The sequence below is a fragment of the Anoplopoma fimbria genome, chromosome 3, assembly GCF_027596085.1.
Source record: "Anoplopoma fimbria isolate UVic2021 breed Golden Eagle Sablefish chromosome 3, Afim_UVic_2022, whole genome shotgun sequence".
Taxonomy (NCBI): Eukaryota; Metazoa; Chordata; class Actinopteri; order Perciformes; family Anoplopomatidae; genus Anoplopoma; species Anoplopoma fimbria.
This window is the reverse complement of record NC_072451.1, coordinates 26,240,707-26,266,645: the sequence shown is the minus strand read 5'-3', so window position 1 is coordinate 26,266,645 and position 25,939 is coordinate 26,240,707. Positions and strand designations below refer to the sequence as shown.

The 25,939-nt window shown below is 37.9% G+C and overlaps 2 protein-coding genes across 3 annotated transcripts; one reads left to right on the top strand and one right to left on the bottom strand.

The window, feature by feature from the left end:
- The first annotated feature begins 48 nt into the window (after positions 1-48).
- si:ch211-106h4.4 (MAM and LDL-receptor class A domain-containing protein 1) lies at positions 49-18,562 on the top strand. Its single transcript, XM_054596773.1, has 29 exons — positions 49-96; positions 184-403; positions 1,080-1,203; positions 1,661-1,790; positions 1,897-1,975; positions 2,687-2,812; positions 3,047-3,262; positions 3,347-3,466; positions 4,336-4,497; positions 5,125-5,216; positions 5,629-5,796; positions 6,764-6,955; positions 7,078-7,186; positions 7,856-7,978; positions 8,130-8,229; positions 8,409-8,568; positions 9,450-9,564; positions 9,656-9,799; positions 10,328-10,515; positions 10,850-11,015; positions 11,716-11,934; positions 12,966-13,144; positions 13,818-14,055; positions 14,911-15,070; positions 15,162-15,276; positions 16,027-16,129; positions 16,896-16,992; positions 17,099-17,174; positions 17,259-18,562. The coding sequence occupies exons 1-29, from the start codon at positions 49-51 to the stop codon at positions 17,358-17,360; spliced, it is 4,071 nt and encodes a 1,356-aa protein (XP_054452748.1). The 3' UTR covers positions 17,361-18,562.
- Positions 18,563-22,230: 3,668 nt separating this feature from the next.
- On the bottom strand, positions 22,231-25,654 carry LOC129088971 (THAP domain-containing protein 2-like). Of its 2 annotated transcripts, none has more exons than XM_054596266.1 (7): positions 25,281-25,654; positions 24,536-24,728; positions 24,346-24,465; positions 23,693-23,903; positions 23,112-23,419; positions 22,421-22,880; positions 22,231-22,299 (listed from the first exon to the last, which is right to left on the bottom strand). In XM_054596266.1, exons 1-5 carry the CDS (start codon positions 25,391-25,393, stop codon positions 23,259-23,261), a joined length of 798 nt encoding a protein of 265 aa, XP_054452241.1. In that variant the 5' UTR covers positions 25,394-25,654; the 3' UTR covers positions 22,231-22,299; positions 22,421-22,880; positions 23,112-23,258. The 2 variants fall into 2 exon arrangements, with proteins under 2 accessions (XP_054452241.1, XP_054452240.1); XM_054596265.1 differs by having other exon boundaries at positions 23,258-23,419.
- Positions 25,655-25,939: the final 285 nt, after the last annotated feature.

The window sequence follows — 25,939 nt, the reverse complement described above, 5'->3', positions numbered from 1 at the left end:
AGGTCACTGTGTCCTCCCCTGGAAACTTCCGCGTAAGACGGTTTTTGAATGACCCCCTTTCTCAAACTCTCTGCCAATCAAACTTTCTCTTTCGCAGTGAGTCACTAAACTGCATAACTGTATTTTATTTTTCAGTTATTCATGTTAAGATGCTTCCTAAAAACAGATAATGTCTCTCACCAGGTTGTGTTTAAGGCAGTCCATGTGCCTGGCACCAACTCTACAGTGAAATTAGATGATATTTCTGTGACTGATGGGGCCTGCGGTCCTCCAGGCAGCTGTGACTTTGAGTCCGGTCAGTGTACTTGGGTCAACATTCCTAAAGAAGATGGACATGACTGGGTGCTGGCTACTGGAGGCTTCCAGGGTCCAATGACAGACCACACAACTCAGACCCCAGAGGGTACGATCTTTGATATACCTCATATGATGAGATAAACATGCACATGCAGCTGTGAGATAGAGACCTCAGTTATAGGGGAGCATATTCCCAGTTTATATTTCTGAGCCCCTGTGAAATTATCTTTCGAGACAAACAAAAAAAAATGTTTATAATACAAATCTCAAGAGTTAATCGAGTGAATATGTGGTAACTCTATTTTAATAATTGAATATCAAGTTAGCTGACGAATCAGCTCGACAACTGGCAATGTTGCAATCTATGATTAATATGAGCCACTGCCACTGCTGTTTAACCAGCAGTCTGTTACTTGTTAACTTCTCGTTTTATGCCCGACTTATGTCCTGTTGCTGACATTACCTCCCCGTGTTACAAAAACACTTTCCTTGTGTGTCGTACAAAGGAAACTAAGAAGGCTTCAAAATCATTAGAAATCATCATCTTTCTCTAACTAACAACTGCTGCACTCGGAGTTTCACTTGTTCAAAGTGCCAAAATAAGCAGCACTGAGAAGAAATCACAGCTGATAGTTTTTACTTAAAAAAAACCTTCATTAGAGACGTGCATTTAGTTTTCACATTTAAATGCCTGAGCAATAACAATGCCATAATCAAAGAGTCCTTGTTTTTTTCACTATTCTTATGCTTTTTCAAATTTTCATTCACATCTTTAAATTCAGGTTGGTTCTTGTTGAGCTCATCACTGCACCAGAACCGCAGCAGCGTAGCGCAGGTGTTGTCAGAATGGATCCAACTGAGAGACACCACCTCCTGTATCACTTTATGGTACCATATGGATGGCAGGTCAGCAAAAGAAAATCACAAACCACCACCATATTCACCCCATACAGTATGTGACAATGCAGAGGATGCACAGCATCCTGTTAAGTTTCCTCTTTGACTTCCTCAGAAAGTGTGCACAAATGTCACTTAAACATGAATCACCTGCCTCATCCCCTTTGAACAACACCAAGAACTTTCTGTGGCAGAGTTCACTCCCAACACAGTTGAGTTGTATCAAAAAAGGCCTAAAATAAATCAACAAATCTACAACCTGAAAATAGGATCCATGTAGAATATTAAAAGACAAATTAGCCCAAATGAAACAAGGAATAGTTAATAAATTAACCTTCCTTTTTATAATACGAATGGCAACGTCTTTGCACAGATACTAAAGAAACACCTTTTGGTTAAACTAACTTGATAAATATCATATTTCACATATCACACAAAAACACAACATTTGTCTGTTATTTATCAGTGACTCTGGGACGTTGAAGGTATACATGCGTTCAGCGCCATTGGAGGACGATCTGGTGTTCAACACTAACAGCAGTGGACGCAGCTGGACCAGGTTCTCCCAGTCTGTAGAGAGGATCAAACCTTTCCAGGTAATCCGAAATAGGCGTAGTGATAAAAAATTATAATAATAAGTAACGAAAGAATGGATATTTTATCAATAATATTCACTGATTCCCTCAACGACCTCTTGCTCAGCTGCTGATCGAAGCAGAGACCAACAACAGAGGATTCATTGCCATCGATGACATTATGGTCACACCAGGCCCTTGTCAAGGTACTGATATTGTCTTCATTTCTATAGCTAAAAATTTTATGTTTGAATAAAAAAAAAAAAAATTAAACCCCTTTTCTTTTTCTTAAAGTAAATGAAACAAATTTGGAATTTGTGGGTTGCTCATTTGAAAATGGAACATGTGGCTGGGAGGACATCAGTTCTGGCCAGTGTCAGTGGATGAGAAGAAGGAATGCCACTGGGAACACTGGACCCTCTGTGGACAACATAGTGGGCACTGAACTGGGTATGGCAACACACCAACCCCTCTTTTTCTGCATCTGGACTGTTTTATAGCTACTCAGAGCACACTGACAGGGCAGTCTGTCTCAGACTCTATAGATTTAAATCATAGAATAAACAATTACCCTTCATAGTTAAAAAAAAAAAAAAAAAAAAGGGGAAGCAGCAAGATCTTTTAACCATTTTTGATCCAAACTTTCTCATCACAAAAATGTATTTTGGGTATTACAATGAGAACTTTTTTTAACGGTAAAAAAAACTGAATTCGCAAATATGCTGAACAAGCTGAAACCGTTTCCCCTTTTAAAAAATGTATGGTAGCAATGTTGGCTGTGGTGATACCCACAGTTTCTACATCCACATCCTTGTTTTGTTCTGGCTTGGATTCCTAAAATTTAATGCCTATGTTATTACATTTGAAATGGGGGGGGGTTATTATGTTTAAGATGCAAAACCTTCCATTTGTTCCAGGTTGGTACATGGCTGTGGAGCCTGACCGAGGAGATAAAGTGAGTCCTGCTGTTTTGCAGAGTCCCACCATGAAACAGGCCAGCGCCACCTGCACACTACACTTCTACTACAACATGAATGGAGAGGGTATGTTTTGCATATTCAAGTGCGTGTTGTACAGGCATTATTATCACATGTTCTTGTTCTCTTCTTATGTGAGTACGATACGATACACTTCATAGCACTCAAAGGAATATTTGTATTGGAGTCAAAGGCTGCACACCTCATATGACAGAGGGCTGCCTCCATGGTAGTGATGAAAAAAACTACAAAACATGCAACAGACTCTGCATGCAGTCTTGAATCTGTACATTGTTACAGACATACAGATGCTGAATGTGCTGCTAAATGAGGGCTCCAGGACCACTGCAATGTTCTGGCTATCTGGTAACCATGGAGATTCGTGGCGTCACGGCGAGGTAACGGTTGGTCGAATCCCTCAGGACTTCACCATCCTTTTTGAAGCCTCCAGGACCTTCAACAGGCCCGGACACGTTGCCATTGATGACATCGGTTTCACCAACTGCACCCTGCCTGGTAGCCGTCCTGCTCCACCTGCACACAGTCAGCAACTCCGTTTTCAAGCTGATTCTTTGAATGGTGTTTTGGTTTCCCTCTCAGAGCCCCAACCCTCGTGTCCAGAGAATATGTTTACGTGCAACAACAGTGTGTGCGTGGAGCACAACCAAGTGTGTGACTTCAGCGATGACTGTGGGGACCGGTCCGATGAGAGCAACTGTGGTGAGATATCACTCATGTTGATTGGTTAAATATGTCAGAAATACTGAATGCACTGCTACGGTAAATTCATATACATGAAGTCAAACAGGAGCTCCCTGTGAGCTTCCCCTTGTCCTGAACATTGTTTCATAATTCCCATTAAAGGTTTAAATGTTAAGTACATTTTGATATTGATTAAGATAAATGTATATTTTGTATGTGTATGTTTATATCAAAACACTTTCCCTGAAAGATACATGTTTTATTTAACATTCTTACTGTTATTTTATTATCATAAGGCTGACATCAGTATTTATTGTACTTTATCTTCATATTAGACCTCTTTTATGTTTTATTTTTTCAGTGGGTTATTACATAAATCTCATAATATTACCCCATCGCCCCCGACAAAATGTATTTAATTATTTTTTGGCCCTAATGGCTCTAATACTCAACAGACAATAGTTATGAAAAGTTTTCAAAGATTATTTCATACATTTTTAGTTTAATTCCTGAATGATATATTGTAGTTAGTCAATTAATTGATGGAAAGAAAATCATTTTTGGAAAGTAATTTTTATGCAGTAATGACAGGTTGCTGCTTTTCTTAGTCTGTCATTAGAATAAGTTGAATATCTTTGGGTTTTGGTCTGCTGGCCGGACATACTAAGATGTTTAAAGACCTCATATTGCCATAGAGTAACTGGCACTTTTCACTGTTTTCCTATGTTCTATCGACCAATTGATTAATCAATTAACCGTAAAAATAATCAGCAGATTAATGGGTTATAACTGTTAGTTGCAGCCCTACACATTCACAGGTTGTTGTTATTGAGTAGAAGTTTATAATTTATAACTAACCCTTTTACCTGACGATAAAAACAATCCAGAGCAACAAGGAGTTGTTGAGCGCTGCAGCTTTGAACAAGGCCTTTGTTTCTGGGAGGACAGCAATGTGGACCCAGCTATAGCTCAGTTTACGCGTCACAGAGGACAGGAAGCCTGGCCTGAACATGGACCTTCCAGGGATCACACCACAAACTCTGATGCAGGTATTAAACTCTCTGAGCGGCTTGGCATTGAGATAATCCTAATGGTTCTCTGAATAACTCGCTAGATGGGTAATGTCCTTTAAATCGTTTTCTTCTGTAATCAGTATTGCTATACTTGAGCTTCCCATTGTATTGTCTAATTTCATTATACAGGTTTGAGATTTGAGATTTATTATTTGTATAAAAGGAAAAGAGACCAGTTGTGCAGGTTAGATTTAAAAAAAAAACATCAGGGCTTATAGGAGGAATCTCACCACAGTAAACATTATAAGCAAATAAAAAAAGACATAAAATCAACCAAAGTAAACAAACAAGCAAACATAGAAGCAAAAATAAAAGTAAGCAACATAATTCAAGCGGAAAAATGGCGGGTGAAGTGAAGTGTGTGTGTGTGTGTGTGTGTGTGTGTGTGTGTGTGTGTGTGTGTGTGTGTGTGTGTGTGTGTGTGTGTGTGTGTGTGTGTGTGTGTGTGTGTGTGTGCCTACTTGTGTTCAGGGTCAATTATAGTCAGATATGATCCGTATGAGTAGTTTGGTTCATCAGACAGGACCTAAGCCTTTATTTGAATTTTTTAAGTGAGGTAGACTAAAATGAGATTTGGATAAAACTGCTCCATAACGGTTCCAGGTTACTACGTCGTCCCTGGGACTCATCTGACTGAGAACCTCCAGACATCAGAGACTCTCTCCAGAACTTTACTACCCAGCTCAAACTGCACTGTGAGTATAAATAAATGAAATTAAATAAGTAATGTAGTAACAAGCCCATCTAAAAATGTTAACATACTAATTAGCAGGTCATGTTTACCATGTTCACCATCTTAGTATAGCCTGTCAGCGTGCTAAACTTTGCTAATTAGAACTAAACACAAAGTACAGAGTTTAATCTGTATAAAAACCTCTGATTCCTTCTGAGTATATATTACAGTAACACCTTGCTTATTGCTCTTGCTCTTATTATCTATACCTTGCTTATCTCTGTTCTTCAGTACATTGCAGGTCAATCACAGTTCATAAGACGGTTCAGTGTACTTAGATAAAAGCAAGTTGTTAATTCTTGTTTTTAAAGCACATCATGACCTTCTTTTCTAAGCATAACTTTACTGCGACGACTCTCATTGTATCCACGTAGGTGAGATTCTTCCACTTCAGCCTGGAAAAGGCTTCATCTGGACTGACAGCCTGGTCCAGGACGCTGCAGTCTGGTAGTGACGACGCTCTGTTGTGGCTCAGGGAGAACTCACACAGCTACAGCTGGCAGAGGGCAGAGGTCACGTTCTCCTCCTCAGTCAATAGCAAGGTCAGTGAGGACGCAGACAGCTGAGAGCTTCAGTCAACCAGGGCCTCATTTATGACAATGTTATCCGATTTGTTAACTCGATATTATCATCTGTTATTATTAACATGATATCAATAATACATTTTTGAAAATATCATGAATCCAGATATATTGCGGTAAAAATAAATGGCCCTTCATAAGTTTCTTTAGCCTGATGTGACGCATCTATATGTCTTGTGTCCTTAACAACAGTCAACATATCATATCATATGATTTGTATGACGACAGCTGTGGCCATACAAATAATTGTAGTTTTAAAGCTGCTCTGATAAATATTCTAACGTGAGCAGTGGGTCAAATGATGGCATGTAATGTGAAAGGTGTTGCTCATGGTGACAAACCCACAGAGAATCATAATTTATTTGGTTTAACAGCCCATAACTTTACTGTTATGGTTCAGTCTTACCGCTCTCATCAGTGTTGTTTACAGCTGCAGCAGGCAGATGTTTTCAGCAAAAACAGCTCTAAAAACCCACAGTGCCCTACCTGCTAAGCACCAAACAGAAGACGATTACAGTTAGCGACTAGCTGGTGAACATAAAGGGACTGATACTTCCCTCAGGAGTTAATGGAGACCAAAACCAAGCTACAAGGAGAAAATTAGACTCTGGTTCATTAGGCAGCCAGAAACACGACTCCAAATGAATGCGAATCTTGGTCTTGTCTGATTGATGTGTTAACAAGTAAACTTGTTGCTTGTTATTTTGCTAAACAAAATAATGATTGTGGGTTTGAATATATCCATATCAATAGCATTGATAGTTATAGAAAGTAGTTTTAGCTTTTGGCACACAACTGAACAACTGGAAACATCAGTTTTTCCAAACTTGGCCTTGACTTTGAGACTCTGTTTATTGTGTTTTAAAAACAGAAGTTAAAAGCAGCAATAAAGTCAGAAAGTAGTTTTTAAAGATTTTCTCCTTCTCAGATTGTCTTCAGATATGAGCGGGATTATGGTTTCAGAGGGCTGGTTGCACTGGACGACATCTCTTTCTCACAGGAGTGTCTATTTGACCCTGAAAACAACAAACTGCCTGCCCCATCCTCCACCTCTGCCCCACCTACACCCTCTAACACACCCACCTCTCCAGCCTCAACTGCACCAACTCTCCCCTGTCAGGTAAACTACTTGGCAAAATAAGCTCATGCCTGCAAAAAGTAAATTCTGTGAAACATAAATTAATCCATAAAACAAGTTTGTGAACCTGTATAATCAGCTGTTCTGGTTTATCTGTGTTGCAGGAAAATGAGTTTTTCTGTTGGCGGTCATCTACAAAAGTGTGTATTCCTGCAACTCTACGGTGTGATTATCATCCAGACTGCCCACAGGGGGAGGACGAAGATGGTTGTGGTGAGCTGCGTGTTTCACCAACTGACATATGATTTCAAAATTCTGTCCGCAGAACAGTACAATGTCATAAAAATAACAATTACTTATTTTGGTTGATTCATTACCAGGCTACTAGATCCAAAGTGGGGAGAACGAGATAATTGATCATGTGGGTCAAAATGAATGTGCAGAAAATAACTCATGTGATCACTGAAATTTTCCTGCCAGATAAAATGCGTAGTGAGAACATTATTAGCATTAATATTAATATAAATTTATATTTTATTTTATTTCATTGCACTTTTTGACCTTCTATATGTTCAAATATCAGATTACCTGGTTAGTTGTATGTTGCAGTTTTGCTAAATATACTTTAGTGTGTATAAGGTATATGCAAGTTGTGATGACAGTCGTGTACGGCCAGATATTGCTGTTTTTTTTTAAGATAAGAGGAATGATTACCCTTTAAGAAAAAAGGAATGAACTGGTTTACTCACAGAGAGTGCTCAACCACAAGACCAAGTTTTATTTAAGGTTCATACTTTATATCATATGAGCAACAGAGTTGTCTTTTTCTCTCTTGCATGAAATTTCACAAAAGCAGATTTGTTACCATCATGTGATTGATGACCAGATTCACCTCCCTTTTTTCTCCAGTAGTCTTTCTCACCCCTTTTCTCAAACTTTCAGGTGGGTGCACATTTGAGAGTGACCAGTGCCAATGGATGGACACCAGTGATGGACAGAGGAGGTGGCAGCGACAGAAAGCCAGTAACAACACCCAGCCGCCGACTGATCACACTACAGAGACAGGTGACTTTAAGGGCTTATTGACTTAAAGAAGAGTTTACTGATTTGAAAGGATGACATGTCAGATGAGCTGATCCTGAAATAAACTACACTCCCCTACCTAAATGTTTAAGAGTCAACTCTTTTGATTCAGAATGTTTTCCTTCGTTCTCAGGCTACTACATGAGAGTGAATTTCAGTCAAGGGTCCACGCAGACTGAAGCCCGACTCCAGAGTCCCCCTCTCCCCCCTTCATCCCCCTTCTGCCAGATTCTGTAAGCTTATTTTCTCCCATTATCACCCCTAATGTCTGTGAAATATGTGTTTTGATCCAGAGTTGAATATTTAAAGTATGAGTTGCTCAACGCTCCCCGCCGCCCTCGCCTTTCTACCACGCAGTTCTCTTCCCAATCAAACGCTCTCCTCTTCTTCCTTCCTTTTTTCCTAAACGCAGGTTTCACTTCCACATCAGTGTGGAGAGTTCTGGGTCACTCAGAGTGCTTATGCAGCAAGCTGAGGGGAGTGAAGCAATCCTGTGGTCACGCAGTCACAACACTGTCTCGGATTGGCCCGCAGAGCATCTGCCTGTAGGCCTTCACCAGCAGCCGTATAAGGTGTGGGGTTGAGTATCCGCTGAACAGTTGAACAGCTATGTTTGAAATCCTTTTAAATCCAAACGGACGAGTGAAATATCAAAGAAAACAAACTCTTAAATAAGTACAGGAGCATTATGAATGTAGAAGCTTGCATAAAGTACACAAGGATTTAATTAAGATATGATTTTCACAATCACCACGTCTCAATCCAATTCAATACCTATGGAGATGCTGGACTGTCATGGTTGGTTCGGCTTTTGGTGGTCCAACACCTCACTGAGATATCACCTGTATATGCACGATGACTAGAGATCTAATACATAAACATACATTTGAAAGTATGTATATGTACGATGTGTTATGGAACACAAAACAATATTTTTTCTATTGCAGAACATGTCAAATAATGCTGCCTTTGTATAGTGTAAAAATATTGCTGTGTGGTATACTTTATCATATGCAGTATATCTGAATGTGATAAATCCCCTATTATGTGCAGTCCTGTTATTCAATTCTTATTGGTATGTTTTAAATTGCTAAATATGTTTCGAAATACTGTATATCCAAATGTACAGTATTTTTTACTATATTACTCGTATTATTACTTTTACAGCCTGGCTCGCAAGGCCATGGCAACGAGGGAGACCCCTCATTTTCAAAGGTTAAACAAAGTAATTTATTAATGAAAAATAAGTAAATTGAACAAATGACATAACATATTTAGGGTATAGGATGTGATTATCAGTAGTGTAGGGTGTGAATGATAGTAAGGATAGTGTGTAAATCTGTCCATGTGCGAGGGGGTTGAAGTGTAATAAGTTTAATGAAATGCAATGTTTCGTTCGTTGTTGAGGTCACTAATCGTTTAAACACACGAATGTAATCATTTCTATTGTCAGGTTTGGTTCAGCGCCATGAATAAAGGGACTCAGACAGACACGACTGCTGGAGATCACATTGTTGCCGTGGATGACATCTCTTTTATAAACTGTGAACAATCCTACCAACCACCAGGTAAGTAAAGTATCCATCAACATTACATGTAAATGAATTAGTCATAACTTGGAAAAGCTGGCTGCTCTTTAAACTACGTTTCCCTCCTCAGCTCTTCCTGCCTGTGGCTGCTCTTTTGAAGATGGTCTGTGTGTTTGGGTCCAGGGGGCTGAAGACCAGCTGGACTGGATCAGGAGGTCTGGCCCCACTGAAACCCCCAACACCGGGCCTGCAGGAGACCACACTACCGGCAAAGGTCACTTTTATTCCAATCTACCTTTCGACAAGTAGTGTCCTAAAACATTATTCAAATAATTTATTGTAGTGTTGTGCGCTAATTAATTTTTTTAATACAGAAACATTAAACATGATTGCCTGTGATGGGATTTTTTCTTGGAAGACAGCTTTCGTAACTTTTACAGTTATTGTTGCTTCAACTGACCTTTACTGGAGAAGTCACAAGAAGAGATACATACTGAAATCTCAGAAAAAGTATGAGCTGCAACAGGAGTAGCAGTGATGCATTTTATTTCTCATGAATCCATCTTTTTATATGCAAGAGGAAGTTTACGTCATGACTTTTACTATTTTTTTGTCCTTGTCCTTTCTGAATCTTTCTTTTGTGCCTCTTTTGATTTTCAAATGAAAATCACTCTTTAAATGAATTCCTCTAAGCTCATAGATTTATGCAAACTGTGACGAGGAGTAACAAGTACTGATTTCTTTGTGTTAAGGTGTCAAAAGTCAGAAAGGTTTGGAATGAATGATTCCTGTTGTTTCACAGGTAAATACATTTACATCAAGAGTTCCCGACCGAGTGTGAAGGGAGATATGGCACAGCTGAAGTCTTTGATGCTGCCGCCTGCTGGTGAAGAAGGATACTGTTTCACATTTTGGTACCATATGTTCGGAGCTACTGCTGGCTCCTTGAGGATGCTTCTACAAACAGCTAATCCCTTGACGAAAACATTGGTAAAAAGATCCATAGATACGTTTTCTCAGTTTATTGTATGTTTCAAAAAGCATAGAGATAACGGAGGTCCAAGAAGGCCTATCACTTCCCTTTACTACAATGTTAGAAAAACGGCTGTGAGGTCGATTGAGTAATATTTCTGACTGCTCCCACTAGGTTTACTCTCTGTTATTATACTTTTCACGTAGTTGTGAAATGCTGATTGCAAAACAACATCAATCCATTGTAAAATACGTGCAAGCTGCACAGTTTCAGCGCATACCACGATGTTGCAAAAAAACCTCCTCACATCCTCATTGTGACGAGTGATTCAGCCTCCTGTCCTTCCTGTAGGTGTGGCAGAAATCAGGAAACCAAGGGGATGAGTGGCTGCTGGTGCAGAGCCACGTGACCCTGCAGAAAGTCCACCAAGTGATTCTGGAGGCTACAGTGGGGGGGGAAGCAGGAGACATAGCCATCGATGACATCGCCCTCATCAGTGGACCATGTCCTGCCTCTGGTAATAGAAACTGAAGAAAAATCCCAGAAAAACTAACAACATGTGACATTTTGGTTCAGTGTAGACTGTAATTCTCAAGCGTGTTGTTCATTTTAAAGTGATTCAGTTTGTAGGAGATTGAGTAGAAGATCCAGAAAAAGAAGGAGTCATGGCACATTTTCAAGAAACACTGTGTCTCCCCAGAGAATCACATTCACTCAACCACATCTTCCTCTTTTACTGGCTCTAATAGGCTTTCACACTGAAAAGAAATAGATGTTGGAAGGAGAAAATGTTGCCTGTCTCCCTCATTATCTTTCATTTATGTAGTTATTGTCAGCACATTTACGTGATCAAATCTTTGGCGATACACCTACATTTAAAGGATAAATCTGGATATATTGTATGTTTTTCTTGCTGTCAACCACTCAAACAGGACAACAGGGTTAGAAATGATCAGTCAAAGTCACCTTTTAAATCACAAATAATTATGCATCAATGACTTTCAGGGTCCACAAGGAAAACAGGAAAATAAAGTCACAAATGTGAGAAGAGTTATTGAAGCACTGTCAGTCTAAGTGGGATGTTAAACAAAGACTTAACAGGAGGTTTCTATCTTCCATTCACGGTGTTTTAGTAATAAAACGTGGGTTACCATTTTTATTCTTTGCAAAATGTATGTATTCTTTTTTACAACGCTTTCCAAAACATTGCCCTGCAGATATGTGTGACTTCGAGGAGGATAGCTGTCACTGGCAGCAACAGACCGACGATGACTTTGACTGGGTCAGACAGTCTGGCTCCGCCCACAAACCCAACACTGGGCCGGACAGCGACCACACCACCAACTCACCCACAGGCCATTACTACTACCTGTCCTCCTCTGCTGACGACACAGCGGGACAGACGGCTAGAATGTCTTCACCACTGTACCCTGCAGGTGAGACAGTGTGTGTGTGTGTGTGTGTGTGTGTGTGTGTGTGTGTGTGTGTGTGTGTGTGTGTGTGTGTGTGTGTGTGTGTGTGTGTGTGTGTGTGTGTGTGTGTGTGTGTGTGTGTGTGTTTCCTTTGCAATTTACAAGCCTACATCAACATTATGCTGCCATAGTTTGATTCCTCTCTTGTTTTCCTACACTTAGCAATAAAGTACAACAACTAAATCTCCCAATTTCTGTAGACTGTGCACACTGAGTCACTTCCAGAAAAGACCAAGCATTTAGTTGAATGTCTTGATAGAGAACATACAGGATTTAAATAATTTGAATACAGTGTGATTGGACCCTAGGATTTCCTTTTTCTGCCCAATAAAAGGGCCTTTTAGTATTCAATTGATAGTGTCTTCATTAATTATAATGATGTTGATTATTTGCTGGTACTTTTCTTCAGTGGTATTGGAGGAGATGTTGTGATATTAAGTAAAAGTACAAATACCTTACTGTAAAAATCTCAAGTACTTCATGCTAAAAACTGGCTGTGGCTCTCATATCATTAGACTATTATAACTCATGCATTAATGACAAAGCAGCATTTTCAACTTTTTTATAAAAGGCTGCAACTAAAGATAATTTAATTATGGATGAACATGCTGATTATTTTCTCCTACAATCGATTGATTGTTTGTTTGGTACAACTTCAGGGAAACAGTGAGAAATGTCTGTTGTGTGTGTCGTCTGTTTAAACCAGGAAAAGCAGCAATTTCTCCCTTTTTGAGAATCTAGAATCATGAATAATGACTTTAAAATGGTTTAAAAATTGATTAATTAATTGCTTTATTATCTTATAATTTCAGCTCAAATTGCACGTACTGTTCATCTTCATGTTTTAGAAGTATCTTTAAAGTATAAAGCAACATCTAATCTAAATACTACTAACTCTACAATAAAATGCAGATATCTGAGCAGTCTGAGGTTTTGTGTTCCAAACTGTGATCTGTCAGTCGTCTGATCTGGTTTTCCTTCCTCTGGCCCTTCAGGTAAAGGAGCTTGTGTGCAGCTGTGGTACCACATGTATGGCAAAGGACCGGGGCGGCTCAACGTTTACCAGCAGAGCGAAGGAGGGAAGCAAGCTCTGATCTTCTCTCAGACAGGAGACCAGGATCTGCTCTGGAGGTTCGCTCAGGCGTCCCTTCTGCCCCGGGTTCAGCCTTTCAGGGTGAGTCACAGCGTTCTGGTCAGGTAGTAATACATTTTGGGGAAAAGAGACATACATGGACAATGGTGGAAAGTATATAAGTACATTCATTCAAGTACTGTACCTGTACTGGAGTACAATTTTGAGACTTTTGTATTTAACTTGAGAATTTCCATTTAATGCCACTTTTTGATTTAACTCCACTTTATTTCATAGGAAAACTACAATTTTACTTTTTTCCGGATGATAATCGGAATTTTCTGATAATAAAGTAATATTTTGAATGCAGGACTTTTACTTGTTACGCAGTTGTACTGGTATTTGTATTAAAGTAAAGGATCTGTGTACTTCTTCCACCACTGTACATGGAGGTAAATCTAAATATCATGGAGCATTCATTCCATGTTTTTTAAGAACAAAATTGGAAACCTTTAAAGTGTAAATCTCTTTTAAAGGGTGAGGTCACCAAAAGTACAAATTAATGAATAATTCTCACTTAATCAGAATAATCCACAGACAGTGGACAGTTTTCTTTGGGGATATTTCTTGAGTAAAATGAGTAGAAGGTATATTGATATCTCTAAAACTCTGCACATGAAACTGGAAAGAGATCTGACCTTTATAACACTGATTTTAAACGATATATTAATGTCTGAAGTAAGCAGTTTACATCGTTACACGCTTTGTGTTTCAGATCGTGGTGGAGGGTGTGAAGGCTGGCCCCACCGAGGAGGGTGACATGGCTTTTGATGATGTACAGCTGACGGACACTCGATGTCCTCTTCCTGGACATTGTGACTTTGAGAGTAACTTGTGTAGCTGGAGCAACCTGGGAAGAGGAGTCGACCAGGGCGACTGGCTCCGCGGCAGAGGAGCCTCCCAAAACCCCAACACCGGGCCCAGCGTTGACCACACCACCAACTCAACACAAGGTAACAATATTTACACGTTAATCTGCGATTTGAACCAAGTGGATGTGAGTGTGATTTAATCTAAATTATGGAAATTTACAGAAACTTCATGCCACTGATTGTACATCACGTCTGCATTTTCCTAAAGCTTAAGTAGAAACGTAATGAAGAGTTCTCCAGCAGCCTTATTAAAGTAAAGATCTGTATAACAGGGGTTAAGTAGGGGTTATGAACTGGACACTTCTTTGCTCACAGGAAATGGCAAATCAAGACTTTAGAGGAAAATACAACTTTTTTTGTAGGTTGTTGAAACTGAACTTTAGAATTTTGGCCACTCGAGGAGCAAAATAAGCATCTTTTGGAGTTCTTGCCAAACGCAAAGTTATCACTACATGCCAACCTTTTTACATTACACATATTCATTTGAGCCATTCTTAATATGGGATCATTCATTATTGCAGCTTAACTCCTCCATTTCTGAATGAGAAGATACCTACATTAAGTTCTGTTCATGTAATACTTCAAATGCATGCAGTAAAAAAACTCCACATGCAGACCACAGACATAAACCAGAGACACAGACATAACTAATCTAAGTATATTATCATTAGCCTGCGAAAGTAGACACGTTATTCAGTTTGCTTTTAAAAGATGAGACGGATGTGAAAGCAACAGCCTCACCAGATCTGTATCTTATGACAGGACTATGTTTATAGTCGACAAAACGTCCTAAATGTAAAAGACAGTAGCTTTGTGATGTTGATATATATCATGATATAAAATATCATGATATATATCAACTCTTGTATATATAAAATGAATACAAGAGTTCTTTCTGTCGTTATTATCTGATTGATCGTGCCACGTCTCCACCAGGTTTCTATCTATATGTGGACAGCTCAGTGGGCGAGTGGGGATACATGTCCATCCTGATCGGTGACGTGTTCCAGCCGACCACCAGAGGTCACTGTCTGACATTCTGGTACCACATGTATGGCAGCAACGTTGGGACTCTCAGAGTTTATATGAAGGACAGGTAAATAAGCTATTAATGTCTAATGAGTTGCAACATTAAACGTGATCTGTACACTGATAACAATTTAAACTTGTGCTGTCCTGACTCATAGAAAAGGACAAACTGGTGGCAACGAAGAAGGGATTCTGAAGTGGATTGAGTCAGGAAACCAGGGAGACAAGTGGCAGGAGGCCACTGTGACCGTTAAACATAGTGAAGCATTCTGGGTAATAACGAGCTTCTGATTGTTTCATCAGAAAGAATAAGGATAGTGTTAGGATCAAAAAACTTTCTATTTTTTAGTTTGACCTTTCCATATTTGCCAGTGGTGAAAAGTAATTCATCACATTTAAACAAGTATTGTACTTTAATTGTGGCACTTTACTTGAGTATTTCCATGTTTTTCTACTTTATACAACATTTGAGAGGGAAGAATTGTACTTTTTACTAAACGACACTCAGCCTAGCTTTAGTCACTTTTCATATGATGATTTTACATTTAAAAGACAACAAATAGTTAAATAATAAACCAGCGGTTCCCAACATGTACTGCTTGTTTTGTTTACAATAAAGCAGTTGGGCCTCTTATCAAAGCTCAGATATCTATGAGTTATGAGTTGTTGACATTTTCACCCTAAACTTCTCACAGGGATTTATTTGAAATAAGAGGCTGAAAGAGGTGAAATTATTCTACTTCTAATCTTGTGACTATGTAGACCACTGGAGTAAACAAGCTAACTGAATATAAAGTAATCAAACTCAAATCAACTGTAATGTCCTGGATCTTTCTGATAAAATACAACTTAAATAGAACAGCAACATTAAGTCAATTTAGTGTAAGTCACTTTTATAGTGATAACTTGTATTATCACACATTAAACAATAACAGCAGTATTTTACTCATGTGTATTCTGAATGTACTGATTGCTGTTTTCAATTTGAACTCTTTTTTGTGGCAGTTTGTGTTTGTGTATCAGCGGGGTATCAGTTCAGGTGGGGATGTTGCTCTTGATGACATCACCATCCTCCCTGGAGGCTGCTACTCAGAGCCCCCCATTGACCCGCCTGAGGATAATAATGGTAACTTGAGACCCTCTTCAACTACTTCACCTGAGCAGACGGTTATTCCTTAGTTGTGAGAAAGACAGATCCATGTTCTGCTGCATTTGTTTCTCTTATAAATTGAATTGCAGTTTATCTGACAAAATACACATTTTCCAGAAATCATTAACCCTCGTCTAGATATTAGTGTAAACAACCACTCGAAGGAAGTATTTTGCACTGATATGGGTTTAACGAGACACTTTATCACAATGTTTGCCCATTTTAGCAGCATTATCGATAAAGTATTTTGTCTGCATTATTGGATAAGCTTGGTGTTATTACATTTTTTCTTACTGTCAACAATTCCTTCGTCTGTCTCTCCATCACAAATGAAGAGTTGTATTAAAAAAAGGTTCAGTAATTTCCTGATCACTGTAGTTTTTAGCAAACGCAAAAGAGGAGTAAATGTTTGTTAGGGACTATTTTCAGCTGCGGATTAGCCTTTTATCTACGACAACAGGACAGTGTATTTTTCGGATTGACACACAAAGTGCAACAATGAAGCTCATTTACATATTTTTCACATTATTTGGACCATAATGGAGCACTGTTGCACAGAATAAAAATCTTTATCAGGCTTTGACGACACAGTCAACACGTGATATTAGGATGAATGAATTGCTCATTTTGGTCTTTGAAATGTTGACAAGAAAAACATATATCACTCGCCTAAGCAAATTTCCGTATGCAAATTCTCAAAAATAAGGGCTGTTTATTTTCAACTGTTTCTCTGTTTCTGCAGGCACGTTGTCTGCAGGTCTGGCTGTTGGTCTGACTCTGCTGACTGGAGTCGTCATCGCCATCTTCCTCTTCATGCTGAACAGGATGCGTAGTACAATGTGCATGTCATTCATAAATACATACAAATTAACATAATGTGTATAAGAACACAGAAAAATGCTGCTTTATGTTGTCGGCTGACATTTCTGCTTATGTGTGTCTCAGGAATCAACCGACAATTATGAATGATGACGCAATTGCCGAGAACTCTGGGTTTCACCTCTTTGACTACAGAAAAGATGTAAGTAAGCAGGATTTATTAACATAAATCTTGTCAAGCATTCACAGAGCACAGATAATAAAAAAAGTATTTGTTTCCTTCCAGGGCACACAAAGGGGAACTGCATCAGACTTTTCCTTCGACAACAATCTATATAATCCATCTCCACATGTGACTGACACCGCAGTGGCTTCATCTGATGCTTAGTCCGGATTATAACTCCAATGAAACCATAAATCATTTACCAATTTGTAAATTCGACCGTTGTTCTTGGAGATACTTGATTCTCATTGTAACTGTTATTTAGAAGATGAAATATTGATGTTGAAAATAATTGATCAAAGGATGTACTGTCAGTTAAATGAGAAAGGATCAGTGACTCTTTAGTTTTAATAATGACAAATGGATTAAGAAATACATACATATTGCTTACCTACAAACCTCTTGATTGAGGATAAGCGAACATTGAAAATTTAAACTATTTTCTTTGAAAATATAATTAAAACATACACTGTGTTGTAACTTGTTTTATTTTGTTGTTGAGTATGCCTTAACTATTTTGCCAAAAGCTTTTAATCTTGTTGTTTTGAGAAACAGTACATTGTAAAGATGGTTGTCTTTCTGTTCTGCTTTCTGATTTGAAACAGTTTATTAATACATGTTTGTTAATTCCGTCTTTTATTTACATCTTTATTTAAATTGCAAAAATCTAAATGTACAGTATTTGTTAACAGTTAATGAACAATAGTTAGCACAACAGGTTATCACAAACACGTACATTTGTGCAGATAAAGCTTTATATCCTGAATAATTTTTCCATCATTGAATTATTCTAATTTGTTTCATTTTAAATCTCCAGGGCCAATATGTATACAACTTCTAAAGCCACACATCACATCAAGCACATGTCTTATCAAATATATTGTATTTTTTTCCACAGAAAGAGAACACAGAGGTTGGTCTGAACTAATAAAACATCTCCATTAAAAGTTTATTGGCGAGTTATATATATATTTACAATTTCGTTCAATCCCACACTATGGAGAGAGGCCTCCCCACCCAGGTTAGTTCAGCTGTTCTCCTATGTTCAACCACAGACCGTATATGTCTACAACCAGTACACCCCCCATATACTCATATGTCTTGTTGCCAGTACTTCCCACTCACATGTTTCTATTCTAGGCAGAAACCCCCCCCCTGTAACCTTTCACACCCTCACATGGAAGCACAGTAAGGGTCTGGACTGACATGGTACAGTCCAACGGTTACACCGAATGGACCAATCCCGTCTCATGTCCATAAACAAGCAATAACACGACGACCTCGTTGGACAGGAAATGGGAAGCTTTGTTTATAGTCCGAACATGTGAAAAAACAAAAGATCTGTGAAGAATCAAAAAGACAACGAGTGTAGCCCATAGATATGCCCATTAAATAAACCCAACAATGACGAGGAGGGATTATAATTATCTGTTAACTAATATATCATATTCATGGTCTATTTTAATGCCTTTGTACAAGCCCTGTAAATAAAGAAGTTACATACATATCTCTTTTAAATCACTTCTTAAAACACATTTTTACAGAATGGCTTTTATGTGATGTCGTCGTTTAAATGTTTCGTTTTAATTTGGTCTTAGTATTTTATCTTATATTCGTTTACTATTTTATGTTTACATATTTCACTTGATTTCATTTATTTTGTTAGTTTATTTGATTCGTTATTTCATTTTGTTTCTTAGTTTAGTTTTATCCTAATGATTGTTCTAATGTTTCTTCTATTGTTTTGCTGCCTTGTCTGTCGAAGCACTTTGTAAACCTTGTTTTTAAAAGGTGCTATAAAAATAAAGTTATTATTATTATAAGGATTTTTAAGACCACCTGTTTCTAAAGCATTTAAAACAACATTGGCTTTGGAGATGGATGACTAGAAGTGTGCTGGATACCAACCAGACTGTTTAATAAATGTTTTGCAAAAGATTAAAGATTTATAATTTGCCTACGTTGCTTCCTGCGTGTGTCTGCCTTAACCCCTTATTGCCTGAATTTATTTACAATTATATAAACAATTAATTATTTGTGTTTTTTGCTGTCATGCAGATGCTAAATTAAGTGGAGATTGTTCATTTCAATATAGCACATACAATAGATATACATTTTGGTATGAGGCAATTTAGCGACATTAGGGGCATAATAGGCTGCATTAAAATAAGATAAAATAAAGATAATCCTTTACTACACTACACACATACTATACAACTACACAGACTCTGTGTCTGTGTAGTTGTATAGTATGTGTATTTATTGTCTGTGTAGTTGTATAGTATGTGTATTTATTGTCTGTGTAGTTGTATAGTATGTGTATTTATTGTCTGTGTAGTTGTATAGTATGTGTATTTATTGTCTGTGTAGTTGTATAGTATGTGTATTTATTGTCTGTGTAGTTGTATAGTATGTGTATTTATTGTCTGTGTAGTTGTATAGTATGTGTATTTATTGTCTGTGTAGTTGTATAGTATGTGTATTTATTGTCTGTGTAGTTGTATAGTATGTGTATTTATTGTCTGTGTAGTTGTATAGTATGTGTATTTATTGTCTGTGTAGTTGTATAGTATGTGTATTTATTGTCTGTGTAGTTGTATAGTATGTGTATTTATTGTCTGTGTAGTTGTATAGTATGTGTATTTATTGTCTGTGTAGTTGTATAGTATGTGTATTTATTGTCTGTGTAGTTGTATAGTATGTGTATTTATTGTCTGTGTCTGTGTATAGTATGTGTATTTATTGTCTGTGTAGTTGTATAGTATGTGTATTTATTGTCTGTGTATGTGTATAGTATGTCTGTGTAGTTGTATAGTATGTGTATTTATTGTCTGTGTAGTTGTATAGTATGTGTATTTATTGTCTGTGTAGTTGTATAGTATGTGTATTTATTGTCTGTGTAGTTGTATAGTATGTGTATTCATTGTCTGTGTAGTTGTATAGTATGTGTATTTATTGTCTGTGTAGTTGTATAGTATGTGTATTTATTGTCTGTGTAGTTGTATAGTATGTGTATTTATTGTCTGTGTCTTGTATAGTATGTATTTATTATCTGTGTAGTTGTATAGTATGTGTATTTATTGTCTGTGTAGTTGTATAGTATGTGTATTTATTGTCTGTGTAGTTGTATAGTATGTGTATTTATTGTCTGTGTAGTTGTATAGTATGTGTATTTATTGTCTGTGTAGTTGTATAGTATGTGTATTTATTGTCTGTGTAGTTGTATAGTATGTGTATTTATTGTCTGTGTAGTTGTATAGTATGTGTATTTATTGTCTGTGTAGTTGTATAGTATGTGTATTTATTGTCTGTGTAGTTGTATAGTATGTGTATTTATTGTCTGTGTAGTTGTATAGTATGTGTATTTATTGTCTGTGTAGTTGTATAGTATGTGTATTTATTGTCTGTGTAGTTGTATAGTATGTGTATTTATTGTCTGTGTCTGTGTATAGTATGTGTATTTATTGTCTGTGTAGTTGTATAGTATGTGTATTTATTGTCTGTTTTGTATAGTATGTCTGTGTAGTTGTATAGTATGTGTATTTATTGTCTGTGTAGTTGTATAGTATGTGTATTTATTGTCTGTGTAGTTGTATAGTATGTGTATTTATTGTCTGTGTAGTTGTATAGTATGTGTATTTATTGTCTGTGTAGTTGTATAGTATGTGTATTTATTGTCTGTGTAGTTGTATAGTATGTGTATTTATTGTCTGTGTAGTTGTATACCATGTGTATACCATAGATATATATAGAACACTAGATACGTCACGGCAATGTTGAGCTCCGGTCGGCTGAAGGCCATCTTGAATGGGTCAACCCGCTGTCTAGTGCATTACACCTTATGGAAAATTCATGCAAACATGTAGCAAATTTGAGCGGTGATGGCTCAGTGGATGACACTAAAAACATCATAGTTGATATTCCATGTTTGATTTTAAGTGGTAGGCAGATTTTTTTCCTCTATGTTATACAAGAAACACACTTTTTAACACAGGACATTTAACTTGCCACTGATTATATCTACTATCAGAAATGTTTCTGCTGGACTCAGATTAACATTTTATTTCTCAAAAAGTAAATATCTTATCCATTTAGCTTATAACTCTCAAACCACTCTAACACTGCATCACTCTGGACTAGAACCAGCAACCCTCCAGACTGAGATACAACTGGAACTATTGATTGAATTTATTTCAGACATTCAAATACAAATTAAACATGTGAAAAATACAAAACAAAAAGAAAAGGACAAATATTTAATAAATTAACTTCCTGTGTTCCTCATCTTTTTATATATCTATATACAATTTTCTTTATGACACTATATTTGATATTTACAATCCATACATATACAACTTAAATAAAATAAATACTATATATTTTATAATTTACAATATACAATCCATATATATACATATATATACACATGTCTATTTTTATAATTTGATGTACTATATTTACACTTTATATATAATTTCTATTGATTTATAATCCTAATGTAGTTTGGTACAGTATGTTTACAATTATACATTTAATACAATATATATATATATATATACACAAATATATGCACACACACACATATATATAACTATACACATATACAGAACTATATATATATATATAACTATATATATATATATATATATATATATATATATATATATATATATATATATATATATATATATATATATATATATATATATATATATATATATATATATATATATATATATATATATATATATATATATATATATATATATATATATATATATATATATAAACTATATCTGTCGTTTTCAAAATCCTTGAAACAGGATGGTTTTTCCGAGTTTTTTTCGGGAATTTCCTCTCTGCCAGGTAAGCGAGGTTAATTTAGCGATATGATGCAGCCGTATTCGCATAAAGACAGAGACAACCAGCGACAGGAGGAGGGACAGGTGATTGTCGATGCCAAACTGGCTTTCTTGGACATGGCTCCCCAGTGCAAAGACGTCCTCTGTCCCGATTTCCTCTCTGACAAAGTGGGTACAACAACCTCATCAGGGGCTTTCCCTGGAGAGTGTTGACGAATGGCCCTCTCCGCAGCTCTCACCACCTTCAAAAAGAGAATTAGAAAATGTTAAAGCTGTGACTGTATGAGGATGGGTTGGGCTGTTGGTCATCGTTGGGCAGCATGCTAGCTGTGTACAGAGGAGCTGATGGATGTTTTTACTGACCTTTACAGTTCCTTTTGAAGGAATCATCAGCCCACCGTTGTTACGAAGTTCCAGCAGATGGTAGCTCTGGTCAAATGGGACAGCTACAGCATCTGTCACCAGGCTGGCACGGCACACATCACAGGACAGGCTGCGAAAAATACACCGGACAACGAACCCAGCAATGTAGACCAGTGCGTTGTCTACTAGACCACCAAAGCGAGTCGGGAGGTAGCTGTGGTCCCCTACAAGGGCCGAAATGTTCAGGAATGGAGAAACCAGCTCTTCAGCAGTGGCGGCATCTGCAGAGGACATCTCAGCAGCGGAAAGGAGACTCTGGTGTAGTGCTCAGCTGACAGGGTGACAGTGGCATCCTGTCCTCTCACGTTGCCAGAATCCACAGGCTTGACACCACATCTATACATGAGCTTGCGGAAGATACCCTGGAACTGTCCAGCAGTTGGGTTGTTATTCCAGCCTCCTAATGAGAAACAAACAGCAACATACAACCCTTTAAGATATTTAAATCGTGTCGTGTAAATCGTGTTTTCCTTATATGAATAGAGGAGACATGAGTGGTAGAGTAGGAAGGATATCAAACCCAACACAGGGCTACTTAACATTGAGGCAATTAACTTATTCCATAGTTATAGTAGACCACACACAAAAACGCCACAAAGGGATATGACCTATTGTATCTTATATATCAAACCTGATGCTCTGATAGAATTGAAGAGAAGCTCCAAATGATCCTGGCTGAAGCGGTAGGTCAGGACATATTGTTGCTCTTCCAGGAGTTGAGGAATCATCCCCATCAGAGTGTCAATGTTTATAACGAACCCCATGACAGACAGGTACCTTAAATTTCCAAAAATGAGCGTGGATGAGGGAGAGGAAGTTGCAGCGTGCTTCTGAGGTAGCGGTATGCCTTGGGTCCATGCAGGTGTAATGTGATGGCAAACTCCCTCTGTTCTTTGCTGTATTCACTGGCCTTTTTCTCGAAAAGGTGCAGTGGGAGATCTAACAATGAATAAAGAATTATTTCCACCGGTTATCAAATAAATTACCAATATATATTATGATTGGTGTGGATATTCATAGCCTAGTGTAGATGTCATCTCGCCCAAAGTGTAGAGCAGTTTAAAATGAACAAATACAATTTCCAAACAAATCGGCCACATGAGCACAAATTCTACTTTGAACACATAGATTACGCATTAATATAACAGGGACATGTTTCCGGGACATACTGTAGACATGTATCTAAGGAATCAGACCCATACGTCATTTTACCTGCATACAATCCAACCCTCTGACTTAGTTCTTCAGTCATCAAGTTTTTCTCCCTCAGCTCCATCAGCACATCCTGCAAGGAACTCTTTGCCCTCAATTCACGCTTCCTTGTATTCATCTTTTCCCTCTGCAGTCTGCTTACATTGTCCTTTGCCTTAATGTACCCCTCCTTAAGAGCAAAAGGGCAACTGGACAGAGCATAAGTGTGGTCCTAGTAAAAGGGAGGAAAAAACACCTGCTGTCATACTCCAAGTGTTATTTCTGTTGGCTCGAAAACTCCCCATTGTATGTGAAAGTATTTATTACTACTACCCCAACACATGTTAAAATAATACTTTTGGAGTTGAATTCAACTGGGAAATGTTTAACCCTGAAATTTTAACAATGTTGTCATAGGCAGACATCAAAGCACAATAATACAATTAAAAACAGACAGATTTATTTGTAAGTAGAGCTTTATCAAGTTTTGATTATTTTATGAACAATGAATAATGTCACTGAACAACAAAAAGATGAATGTTGAGGAAAGTATTACTCATCTGCCTGATCCCATCTATTAAACATCTAGTAAAATGTCAACCCCCCAACCCCATGTGATGAAGGAATGCACAGTGCATGTAGGGGGCGTAAATAATCGTTCGAACCCTACTCACAACAAGCTGAGACTGAGGCAGAGCTGCAGGTTCAACAGGGGCATATTGAGGGATGTCCATTGGAAGGCTCTCCTTGGCTCGCCTTGAATTCGAGGTGGTCCGGTCAGTGCTGGCTGTTGACTTTAGTGAAATAACATAATAAATCAATAAGTTTCACTGACATACAAGAAAGCCTAAATAGTATACCTACTTTTAGAAGATGAGCGGGGAAGGCAAAGATGGATGGAACAACACCAAGTCTGATCCTGACAGTTTGACCAGTCCGGTCAAAATGCTCTGGCTTGAAATGTTTACTGCAGAGCATGGTATCGTCATTGGCAGCAAAACCCTGTCTTTTAAGAGCGACTTCCCATTTTCTTCGCTGGTCACCGGCTTTGGGAAACCTTAAGGAATAAGAAAAAAGGCAAGAGAAGTTACCATTTAGGTGATGGCATTTACCAAAACCAATTTACATTTAAACTCAAGCTAGGGTTAAGGGGGAGCAAATCATTTCACTCTCACTATTGGCTACTTTTGTCTCCGTGAAAGCGGGAGTCTAAAGTCAGATGATCACTTTGAAGTCAAACAGTAAAATTAATAAATAAAGATCTCTCGGTCTAACTCTGTCTATAAGTCTGACTGTCTGTCAGACGAAAAAAAACATCGCCCCCGCCATACGAAACGGTTGAACGTGTAGGCCTATATGAAAACATTGCAGTCGTGTAACCGTTAGACGAGTTTGTAAACGTTCACACCCCTAAACCATAAATAGTTAAATTGGAATAAGGTTACCAAACTTAAGTTACAGGGGAAATTTAATTGTGTAAATAGTAGAGTAAGCAGACGTTTAACCAGCGATAGTGTTACTAGCGCAAACGATTCACTTTCACCGTAGTCCTCCACAATGTAAGCTAGCTAATGATGACTAAAAAATGTACTTAAAAAATGTATCTCACCTGTGGAAAGTGATTCCCTCTCGTCTGGTGTGTACTGAACGTCGGTGTACACACCCGAAAGCAGCACAATGAACTGGCATTTTTTTTTGAGCTGAGAAATTAGCTGTGACCATAATATCTTTGGCTGTCTGACAGTGTGAGAATACTTACTCAAGACCCACACAAGATGGCGGCTCCGTGTGCCGCGGCTGAGAGGGGCGTGGCGTATCTAGTGTTCTATATCTAGTGTTCTATATATATCTAGTGTTCTATATATATCTAGTGTTCTATATATATCTATGGTGTATACTATTTGTAACAGTCACGGCGTCGCGCATAGACATCATATAGGTAGACGCCTCCTTCACTGCTTCAGCCCGTTGCCTCGACCAAACGCGGCGCCGCCATATTGGTACGGGAGCTTCTGAAGCCAGAGGTCTGTCAGACGTGTCAAACAAGCGCAAGTTGCCAGGAGCTGCGGTTTATCTGATCATAATTTATCTGGATAAAAATCACGATAACCTTTTACATTTCGCAACCAATTTCATGGAGTATTCAAGGGTTTATGCTCTACGTGAAGTGTGTGAAAAAGATTTGCCTCTACGTTACTTGAATCTCGCTAGTTAAATCGCCAGTCATACATGTGCATGGGTCTATGATAAACGCTCACTTTTCTTGCA

Coding starts and splice junctions, on each gene's coding strand:
- LOC129088971 (XM_054596266.1), bottom strand. CDS start 25,393: ATGGTCACAGCTAATTTCTCAGCTCAAAAAAAAATGCCAGTTCATTGT. Junction 24,466..24,535: donor TCCCCGCTCATCTTCTAAAA/GTAGGTATACTA, acceptor ATTTCACTAAAG/TCAACAGCCAGCACTGACCG. Junction 23,904..24,345: donor TGCCTCAGTCTCAGCTTGTT/GTGAGTAGGGTT, acceptor CCCTTTTACTAG/GACCACACTTATGCTCTGTC.
- si:ch211-106h4.4 (XM_054596773.1), top strand. CDS start 49: ATGACCCCCTTTCTCAAACTCTCTGCCAATCAAACTTTCTCTTTCGCA. Junction 8,230..8,408: donor TCCCCCTTCTGCCAGATTCT/GTAAGCTTATTT, acceptor TCCTAAACGCAG/GTTTCACTTCCACATCAGTG. Junction 15,071..15,161: donor AGAGTTTATATGAAGGACAG/GTAAATAAGCTA, acceptor CCTGACTCATAG/AAAAGGACAAACTGGTGGCA.